General features: G+C 36.9%; 1 protein-coding gene across 2 annotated transcripts; it reads right to left on the minus strand.

Annotated features, from left to right (window-relative positions):
• Positions 1-3,085: 3,085 nt before the first annotated feature.
• On the minus strand, positions 3,086-10,962 carry SPP1 (secreted phosphoprotein 1). 2 transcript variants are annotated; one of them, XM_030313461.1, is made up of 7 exons: positions 10,858-10,962; positions 9,707-9,771; positions 9,557-9,595; positions 6,121-6,201; positions 5,785-5,826; positions 4,455-4,733; positions 3,086-3,758 (listed from the first exon to the last, which is right to left on the minus strand). In XM_030313461.1, the coding sequence occupies exons 2-7, from the start codon at positions 9,758-9,760 to the stop codon at positions 3,354-3,356; spliced, it is 900 nt and encodes a 299-aa protein (XP_030169321.1). In that variant the 5' UTR covers positions 9,761-9,771; positions 10,858-10,962; the 3' UTR covers positions 3,086-3,353. The 2 variants fall into 2 exon arrangements, with proteins under 2 accessions (XP_030169321.1, XP_030169322.1); XM_030313462.1 differs by lacking the exon at positions 6,121-6,201.
• Positions 10,963-11,477: the final 515 nt, after the last annotated feature.

Consider the following 11,477-nt stretch of genomic DNA (forward strand, 5'->3'; position numbering starts at 1 on the left):
GCAATGAGAAAGAATGAAATCTGGCCTTTTGTAGCAACGTGGATCGAACAGGAGAGTGTTATGCTAAGTGAAATAAGTCATACAGAGAAAGACAGATACCATATGTTTTCACTCTTATGTGCATCCTGAGAAACTTAACAGAAGACCATGGGGAGGGGAAGTAAAAAAAAAAAAAAAAAAGAGGTTAGAGAGGGAGGGAGCTAAAACGTAAGAGACTGTTAAAAACTGAGAACAAACTGAGGGTTGATGGGTGGTGGGAGGGAGGGGAGGGTGGGTGATGGGTATTGAGGAGGGCACCTGTTGGGATGAGGACTGGGTGTTATATGGAGACCAATTTGACAATAAATTTCATATAAAAAAAAAAGAATGAGTGTTAAAATTTTCAAAAGCTATGCTACATTTTATTATGTGTTCACAATTATTTCTTTTTTCCCTTCTTCTATCATGATATATATTGTTGGGAGAGAATACTTACCTATACACTGGTTTTGGGTTTGAGCATGTGACTTGCTTTAAATGATGAAATTTGATCAACAGTGGTAGTTTGTCAAGTTCAGATTCCAAAGCATCATATGTTTCTACTCACCCCTTTTGTGTTTCTGTCTCTACCATCAGAAAGACATGCCCTGAGTAGTTGATGATCCAAATAGAGGAGCATATGGAGTAGACCTGAATCCGTCCTGCAGCCTCAAGCATAACCACCCTTGCCAACCCACAGACTGGAGAGTGAAAAAAAGAAAAATATTTGATGTGGTAAGCCACTGAGATATTGGGGGTGTTTGTTACTATTTTCACAGTAGTAGTAGCTCACTAACATAAAATCCTTTCTATCATCTACACATCTAATCAACATTTTTCTCCTTAGATCTAACTACATGATGAACTGCTAATGTATTTACTAATATTGAAGCTTCGTTGTCTGGGAATAACCTCACCCCTCAATTATGATACACTCCTTAAACTTGATTTTAGATTCTGTTTGCTGACATTTATTTGGGATTATTCCATTCCTAGTCATGAGTGAGATTGCTTTATAGTTTTCTCGTGTGTGTCTATGTGTGTTTGCGTGTGTGTGTAATATTTACCAGGTTTGGGTGTTAAAATTATACTTGTTTCATAAAGATCATATGAGAGTTTTCCCTCTGTGCTACTATTTAAATGATATTGGGCTTATCTGGACTTTGAAAATTGGATAGAATTCCCCTGTAAAATCATTTGGGTCTAATTTTTACTGTTAGTTGTTTGATAACTTCTTCTCTTTCCTTTATAGAAATCTTTCTATTTATGCCTTCCATGTATAGCAAGGTCAATTTTGGTAAATTGTATTTTCTTAGAAAATAATCCAATTCATGTAGGTTTTCCATTTTATTTGTATGAGTTGTAGTCTTTTGATATTTAAAAACTTACCTTTCATTGGTTATCTCCTTGTTTTTATTTCTTATTTGTGCTTTCTTCCTTTATTGGGTTAGTTAGTGGTTTTTATTTTTTTTTACTTAAAAAATTTTTTTAATGTTTATTTTTTATTTATATTTGAGAGAGAGAGACAGAGTGCCACCAGGGGAGGGGCAGAGAGACAGAGACAGAATCTGAAGCAGGCTCCAGGCTCCAAGCTGTGAGCTGCAAGCTGTCAGCACAGAGCCCAACACAGGGCTCGAACTCCCTAACTATGAGATCATCACTTGAGCCGAGGTCGGATGCTTAACTGACTGAACCACCCAGGCGCCCTGGGTTAGTTCATGGTTTATCTATTATGTTGTTGTTGTTTTTCACAAACAGAAAACATTTTGATTTATTAGTTTCTACTATTTTTCTGTTCTCTACCTCATTACCTTTGCTCTTTTATTTATTATCTCCTTCCTTCTGGTTTCTTTTGCTGTTTTCAAATTTTGAAGATGGGAGCTCAATTTATTTTCTTTTTTCAAATGTGTTTGTAGCTGCAGCAATTTAAGGCTATGGATTTTCTGTGATCACTGATTTAACTATACTCTATTGGTTTTGTGTTTTCATACAATTCTTTTTTATAAATTCTTAATTTTTCCTCTTTTGTCCTAAAAGTTACCTAATAAAGAATTTTTAAATTTCCAAATGGGATTTCTAGTTTCAGAAAGAGCAGAGGAGCAAGCCATGGAACTAAAAATGCTCAACTTCAGGTTTCCAGAACTTTTAGTTTTGAATGAAATTGAAAATCTTGATTATTACCTGAAACTGCATTTAAGAATTTTCCAGTACAAGGGAACTGATTGTTATCTACAAGGGATCAAAATAGCTATGGGAAAAAATAGCTATGGAATCTATCAGGGTTTCTTCCAAGGGCAAGAAAGCAATAAATTTGCTGAGCAAATTAATGGTGAGTGAGAGAAACAATAAAATTGATTTGTGATTGCATATTGCATCCAGGCTTTCATTAGCTTTCGTATCAGCTTTGTGAAAATTAGAAAAAGGTGCTCCATTGGGTGTATGTGGCCTGTGGAGTCCTGCATGGTTGGAGAATTCCTGGCTGAATATCACCCCCCACTTGAATTCTGTTACCTTAACTAGGAACTTTAGCTCAGCCAGGAACTGTACAGTTAATCCAGAAGACCCTAGATTGCTCTCTACTAAGTTTAGCAGGTTCATTAAAATAGTTACACTTGTTAACGGCTGGGCAATTGTGGGAAAAAATAAAAATAAGAAAAGCAACCGATTGCTAAGACAGTGCATCTTAAACGCTCTCACCCAAAAAAGTGATGATTATGTGATAGGATAGAGGAGGTGACGAGATAGAGGTGTTAACCAATGTTATGGTGGTCATCATTTTTCAGTATATAAGTGCATCAAATCATCACGTGGTACACCTTAAACTTACACAATGTTATATGTCATTTTTATGTCAATAAAGCTGGGGGGGGGGAGAAAAGCCACAGATACCACCAAACTCTCATTATACTTGAGGTATAAGATTTATTCACACACACAAAAAATAATCACAACCAAATGTACACTAATTTAAAAAACAAAAGATTATAGTGACATAAAATTTTATATTCTCTTTTATAAGTGTGTAAAAGTATTTTGTTTGCTTCTACATAAATTTCCATTCATAAAAGAATAGCAAACATTAAAATGCGGTGATAGTTTGCATTTCTTACATGGAAAGAACATAGACCAAACCCTGGAGCTTTAGTTTACAAGGATGTTACCGTGAAGCGACACACTAAACTAATGATCAAAAATAGTATCTATTTCCAGATCCATATACATATACATTCACCAACTAAGCTGAGAAATAAGCATTTCATATTGTCTCCCATCTTGCTATCATGTATTTTTCTTCTTTTTACTAAAAGCAGAGTAAGAAACTGCATTTTCTCCTTTTAATTGACCTCAGAAGATGCACTATCTAATTCATGAGAAACGCGAAATTTCAGGTGTTTATCTTGTTCCTCACTCTCAGGGTGTTGGACTAGCTCCTTTTCATTGCTTTGAACTGTTTGGCCAACAAGCTCACTGCTGACATCAGAACTTTCCTGACTACCAATCTCATGGGAATGCTTATTGTTCTCATCACTTGCCTTCAGCTTATACTCTTTGGAGTGCTTGCGGCTCTTGGTTTCCATACTGTGGTCATCCACCTGACTCGTTTCCTGACTGTCCTTCACATGGCTGTCCCTGTCAGCAGACCGCCGCACGGTGTGGGAAAGGAGGACGGCATTGAAGTCATCTTCCATACTCTGACTTTTCACAAGTGATGTGAAGTCCTCCTCTGTAGAATCAGGATACTGAATCACAGAACAAATGGAAGAAAGATGAAATGAATAGTCAGGGATGGGCACGTTGTAATTCTGCTTCCTAACTTTTAGGCCAATTTATACTGAAAATTGTCTAAATTTGGCCAAAGCAAAAACCGGGACTAGCATGTTACTTTGCATTTTGCCAAGCCTTTTCACATATTCATCTCCTTTAATTTAACAGGTACATCAATTATGCATATGATGAAGACTATGAATTAGGTCTCATTATCCCTGTTTTACATAAAGGGAAAATGAATTGAAAGTTAAAAAGTAAAATGAATAGTAAATGGCAAGGCTATATGTCAAATACAGATTCTTCCACTACACATTTAGTGTCATTTGCCACTCTCCAATTCATCTTAGGTATTTAGCTTCAAAACATGACCATTATATTGTGAAGATAATTGCTGTTTTCCAAAGTTTTTTTTTCCTTTAATCTAAAAAAGTGAATAGAATAAATGCTTTATAGCCAGGATTTGGAAAAAGAGCATTGTGATTGAGAGGCAAAATTAGGGAGAAATAAGCATGGCCTTAAACATAAAATCACCAATGGGAAAAATATTTGTGTTCTAGAGTCATAAATTAATAATGCTAACTGAATGAATGAATGTGCATATGCACAGCTGGAGTTCCTAGAACTGGGCTCTAATCATAAACATCTGATGTGTCTGTTAAAGGATTTACCTGGTCTTCATATCTGTGGGACTTCTTAGATTTGGACCTCAGTCCATAAGCCACACTATCACCTCGGCCATCATATGAGTCTCTTGTGGGGACAGCTGGGGTGAAAAATTGGGTTGCTGGAACATCGGTGGGAAAGTCAGTGACCAGTTCATCAGATTCATCAGACTGGTTAGAGTCGTCATCTGTGTCATGGGAATCAACGGAGTCCTGGCTATCTACATCGTCTTCATCATCTTCATCATCCACATCATGGCTTTCATTGGACTTACTTGCAAGGGTCTAAAAATCAAGATGGCCAGAAAAATTCGGGTAAAGGTTTTTATTTTCGCTTAGTCTTTACAGTGTCTTTCAAACTATTTTGTTTTCAGAATCTTTGCATTCAGAACAATGTACTCAGTGACTTTTAGGAGCAAATGTGAGTATCTTCCAATTTTGTTTTAACACAAGGATAGTGGAATCATAATTTGAGGTGTGTTGCTTGATTTTCCATAAACAATTATTTTCATAGACAATTTCAAGCAATATATGTGAGTATGACATTTAAATTAATAACATTGCTTTTCCTCGTTCATATTAGATATTATTTAACTGACCAAATTCAATGATGAAATAAATACAGATACATAATTGTGAGGTTATTTGTTCTATTTGAAATAAGAATTCTCAGGATATTGGAGCACCCATATGTTAATGCATGCACCGAAACCTAAAACCACCTCCTTATTAGCATGGATAAACAAAAGGTGGATAAATTGCAGCTCAAAGCTGTCAATTAAATTAACCAGTTAATGTCTATTAAACTTCTGATTCGCAAATATACTGGGTTATTTATGTAGCTTTCCTAATTAGAGATTCTTAACATATTCAAACAGATCTTAAGGAAAACAAATTTAACTTATCTCTCTGTTTTGCAAATATATTAATAGTCCTAATAAAAAGAATAGTTCTCACATAAACAGTTATGTTAGGAACAGTAATGTTCCTAGAGACAAAATCTTGGCTTTCATAGGCATTAATTAGGTGCTTATCAGATATTGGAAAAAACATCTTCAAAATACCTTAAATAAAATGTTAAGAGGCTTAGTATTTCAAATAACAGACATTGGCAAACACTTCCTGCCACCCTAAACTTATCTGAAGAAATCCGATATTTCTGCCATTTGGTAAATACGTGTTTTTCTTCTGAGCAAGTTTTAGACTGGCAATTTACTGGGAAATTTGCTAACAGAATCTTGTCAGACTTGAACCTGGGCAATGTCATTCGGAGGAAGAGTGGCTTCTTTCATCTCTCTAAGGCATGGTCAGCCTCTGATTCGAGGTGAGAACTTACCTTTTGTTTGAAGTCATCAGTTTCTTCAGAGAGCACAGCATTCTGAAGAAGGAGGGACACATATCAGGCAGTGAACATCAAACATGCCTAACATTTTAATTCAACAGTCAGCCTTTGCTGTCCCAAGCAGTTCTCAGTTTTCAGCCTCAAAAGTGGGTGGCTTAAAGTGGGAGGAAGCCACTTGACCAGATCAATTGCTAGCCGAAGCTCACATTTACCCAAGGGCCGGAAGTCTCCATTTAACTGGCCCAAATGGCCTGCATGATGGCTACTTCTTGTTGATGTTTTCTAATTGTGAAAAATTTAATTTTTACAATTAGTTAAAATTAAAAATACCTGTAGTGCTAGGAAAGTCTGCTTCTGAGATGGGTCAGGCTTTGGCCATGTAGCTACAGCACCTGGGTATTTGTTGTAAAGCTACAAAAAATGTTGCATATTTGTCATTATTAAAAAAAGAAACATAAAGGATCTCTAAGAGATAAGCTGAAAAAAACAACTACACTTCACTGGCCTTGATGGATAAGAATAATATGCATGTGGGGCGCCTGGGTGGCTCAGTCGGTTAAGCGTCCGACTTGGGCTCAGGTCATGATCTCACGGTCTGTGAGTTCGAGCCCCGCGTCAGGCTCTGTGCTGACAGCTCAGAGCCTGGAGCCTGTTTCAGATTCTGTGTCTCCCTCTCTCTCTGCCCCTCCCCTGTTCATCCTCTGTCTCTCTCTGTCTCAAAAATAAATAAATGTAAAAAAAAAAAAAAAAAAAAAAAAGCTTAAAAAAAAAAGAATAATATGCATGTATATGGTCAACCAGAGCTTTAGATACCTCTTTTAGCATTTATTTGCATTGCAGATTCATTTAATATACTCTTTAAAAAAATTTTTTTTAGTGTTTATTTATTTTTGAGAGAGAGAGAGAGAGTCCAAGCTGGGGAGGGGCAGAGAGAGAGGGGAACACAGAATCTGAAGCAGGCTCTGAGGTGTCAGCACAGAGCTCGACGAGGGGCCGGAACCCATGAACCGCGAGATCATGACCTGAGCCAAAGTCAAATGCCCAACCAACTGAGCCACCCAGGTGTCCCGAGATTCATTTAATATACTCTTACATAGCACTTACTGTGGGCCAGGCACTCTTTCAAAGTGATTTACAAATATTTATTCATTTAATCCTCTCAACGCCCTGTGAGATGAGTATCATTATTATTCCCATTTTACAGATCAGGAGAAATTCAACCACAAGGAAGGTTAGTGGTAGAAAGTGGCAGAGCCAGGGTTCAAATCCAGGCAAACTGGCTCTTTGCACTGATGCATTCTGTGCATACTGAATACTGTGCAGTCCTGTGCTTGCTAGCTGAAATTTCCTCTCAGATAAAGCACAGCTAAAGCAGAAGTTCCTTAATTAGTGGTGATCTTCATTGTTTCCTCTATGGAACAAGGGGGAACTCTCTAAGGCTGTGCTGTCTGATATGGTATCCTCCAGCTATATAACATGTGGTTATTTAATTAAAATTAAGTAAAATAAAAATTCAGTTCCTCAGTTGCACTAGCTACATTTTTCATTCAATAGCCACATGTGTCTAGCTGCTCTCTGAGTGGACGGTGCAGAAATAGAATATTAACATCATCACACAGTTCTGTTGCTCTAAGGTGCCAGAGACATGAATGGTTTTTCCTCTAGCCAAGTTATTTATCTGGAAAATGATTATCCTAGTGCAGAGGAACGGAAGTTGCTCTGAATAAGTGTCATCTGATGGGCTGTATCACCCAGAGCCAATCCCTTCACATCCCTGTCATTGAGAATGAGAATCCTGGTGGTTCCACAGAGTCCCTTTCACAGCCAGCCACCGAGTGGGGGAGGGGCGGGGAGGCAGCCAGTCAGGGGCACTTGGGGTTTCCCCAAGGCCTGCTGGCTCTAACCAGAGCAGATTCACAGTGGGCTTCTCTCAAAGCATTTGCTGAAAGAAGGGGTTCCTTGCCTAAAAACGATATGAAAACTACCGGTCTAGATGAGTTCAAGTTTCCCTCTTGGAAAGATTATATACAAATATGTATATAAAGATTATATACAAATATGTTAGAACTTACATATAATTAATAATTAATATATATATTTCCTGATGAGACATGTAATATGGGCTCATAGAGAATGTATTTATAAGTTCAATTTATGATTTAAAACAAGGTAATATGGAGACAATATAGATGAACAAAGTAAGGAGACTAAACCCCCTAATAGTCCTAACACTCACAAATAACCAGTGTTCCTCTCCAGAGGTGTTTCCTATTAACTTTCCCATATTTCCTACTAGTTCTAAGGTTCTAGGATTCTGGAAGTTTGAATTCCCTGACATTTAGTAATTTGTACTGTCACAGCTTCATGTACCATATTTGTTCTCTTAAAAGCACTAATTCTTGCCTCAAATAGTGTGACCTCTATCTTTTCTGGAAATGTTAATTTTTCTGGCTTATTATTGTGATTCAATACTTGTTTTCTTAAATCAATTGGACATGCCTATAACACCTACTTGCACACCCAAATGTGCATACAGCAATATTTCTCTAAATGTCTTCATTAAGCAATCTATTCTCAGTGACCCCAGGCAACTCTCTACGGCCTTTATTCTGTTCATCTGGCATTGAGCTCTGTGCCTTTTTGTCTGAGCTCCTCAGGACAATGCCCATTTGTTGTTTGGCTGGCACAGTTTCACCTGTTTTGGAGAGGCACATACATCTATGGTGCTGGTCAAAAAGCTATAATAAAGGGTTTGATTTGGTCTTCTGTTTGGGTAGAGAATTGTTATCTAAAGTCAGCTGACAAGATCTAAACAGTGTAAACGACTTTCTTTTTATAATGGGCTTCTTAGCAAATATCTTAGAAGATATTTTGAATATTAGAGTCACACAAACTATCCAGTGTATGAGACAAATTTTAAACTTACTAAAGGGTGGAGTTTTCTACGTCTAGCATGGTATGTTGACTCATGGAAAGAAAGTCACATGACTTCATAGAATTCATCTTACATAAGTGATAATGGCCTAGAGCATTATTTTATTATATAAAAAAAAATCTAATTTGATGTTAAGAGCATATACTTACTAAAACCTATCCAACTCTTTCTTAACTTGCAAAAGGGCTATGTCCCAATAAACCCATTGCAGGTTGAAAATATGGTGGGTCATACAGAGATGCATTGAATACACCTAACCTACCGAGTGTCATAACTTAGCCGAGCCTACCTTCAACTGCTCAGAATGGTTACATAGCCTGCAGTTGGGTAAAAGCATCTAGCACAAAGCCTATTTTATAATGAAGCGTTGAATATCTCATGTGATGTATTGAGTACTGTACTGAAAGTGAAAAACGGAATAGTTGTATTGGTGCAGAATGGTTGAAAGCATATTGGTGATTAGCCTTGTAATCATGTAGCCGGCTGAAGGCTGCAGTTCACTACCACTGCCCAGCATCACAAGGGAGTATTGTACCATGTATTGTTAGCCTAGAAAAAGGTCAAAATTCAAAATTTGAAGTATGGTTTTTACTAAATGCATATGGCTTTCTCACCGTCATAAAGTTGAAAACTTGTAAATTGAACCATCATAAGTTGAGGACCATCTGTAACTGTACTTAGTACTGGCCTAGGTTGAAAGCAGGCAGTCGGTACTTACCAATTAACAGCATGACTATGAAAATAAGTAAAATGGCAACAAATATGTTTGTGGTGCCTCCTGTACAACTGCATAAGTAATTTAAGGACATGATAAACCTAAAAGATGCTTACCTGCTTTTCCTCCGAGCTCCCAGAATCAGTCTGTTTAATCTTTGAAACAGAAAAGATGAAGAAAGATTACAATGTGAATGTGTTCTTAGCACATGGGAGCACACAATTCATGTATTTTGAGAAATTTCCTTTAGATTCAGCTGTACTCACTGGAATGGCGTAGGCAATGCCCAAGAGGCAAAAGCAAATCACTGCAATTCTCATGGTTATTTTTCCTGCAAAACATTTTGTAAGGAATATTTAATCTCTTTGTAGGGTAAAACGGTGATACCTTTGTTTGCTACCACATTACAAAATAATTACAAATAAAATATATTTTTTGTAGAACATTTTCTTCCTTTTGGAGAAAACTTTTGTTTCATTCACTATGGTCTTTTGAGTTAATATTTGTAATGCCACCTCTATTCTCCATCTCTCACTATTAGGTAAGGGAGAGAGGAATGTTACAAGTCTATATTTAACTTTAAAATTTAGAGTTCCAGGGATTATACTAATACTACCTGATATCTCCAGCTGTCTAAACCTACAAACAGATCATTAGTAATTTAATTAAAATAATAAGCTAGTGTTAGTATACTCATTTCTTAGAGAAGAAAAACACAAAAAGAACATAACACTACAGAAAGAAACTTGCTTTCTCCATTTTTCAAGCATGCATGTTAAATGTGATTCTTAAATTATTAAAAAGATACTACTTAGGTAGAATGAAGCCATCTCAAAACTCAGTTATTTAAGAAAGACATTCTAGAAATTTGAAACAAAAAACAAAACACTGAAAACAGTCAACAGCTTTTCTATTCATGATGACAAGTCTACATAGTGTCATACAAGTATTTTGGTGAAAAATTTAACGGCTAAATACAGAAGTAAAATATTCAGGGAGGTTTTTTTTCCCCCTTGAAAATAGGATGGATACATTAAATCATCAAAAAATAGCATTATTATTAGCTTACATTACCACTAAAGATCCTTTTCCTTTTAAATGCTTCCACAACCATCTATCCATTAAAACTAATGTATATGTAATCATTTGAAAGGGGCATAGAATGTTTATTTTTTTCTGATTGGAAGAAATAGTGTTAGTTCTTTTGAGGACTCAAAGTGCTTCTGAGTTATATATACGACTGGCTTTCAAAACAGCCAGTCACCTTTCCTCCAGGAAATCTGTAATGTATCTGGCATGCTCAATGAAAAGACAAGAACAAGTCTGCATAACAGCTTTACAGTTAAACTCTTCCTTACCACTTGCCCTTCACCCTGAAACGAAGCTGAGTATATAGGACAGTGCACTGCGGGCTTACCTTGGTCTGTGGCTGCTGAGAAGAGAGCCCGGTCCCGGACAGTGTGGCAGTCCTGGCCTTCTCTTCTTGCTGCTGACAGCCAGGACCTCCCAGAATTTAAATGCTGCTCCAGACATTCTCCACCAACACAGGGAGGCGGAGAAATGTGTCATGAGGTTTTTTTGCCACTGCCCCACCCACTTGCTCCCACACTTCCCCCTCTGGTTTTGTGGTTAGAAAAACAAAGAAACAAACACACAAACTACTCTGCAGTTAAAACATTACTGACGTACAATATCATTAACTAGATTTTTCATTTATGGGATTGTCATTCAGCGTCGTGGAAGGGCATTGAGGGGTCCTCTAAAAAAGTGGGGAGGAATGACTAGTTCTTAAAGAGTTTTATCATTTCTAAATTAGAAGAAAAATTATTAATATGAATCAGTCCTAAATAAAATGAAATGGAATAGATTTTTGTTTCTTTTGGGGTAAACAACAGATTAAGGTAATATATACAACCACATGTGCCTCACAATTATACTTGTTTAACAGCTGCAAGGCTACTGTTGAGGTGTACGAAAAGTTCAGAGAGGCTCCTTCCATCCTTCAGTACTCAAGCTCGGTTCTGTGATTTCAAGTAT

This window comes from Lynx canadensis, chromosome B1, assembly GCF_007474595.2.
Source record: "Lynx canadensis isolate LIC74 chromosome B1, mLynCan4.pri.v2, whole genome shotgun sequence".
NCBI classification, from domain to species: domain Eukaryota; kingdom Metazoa; phylum Chordata; class Mammalia; order Carnivora; family Felidae; genus Lynx; species Lynx canadensis.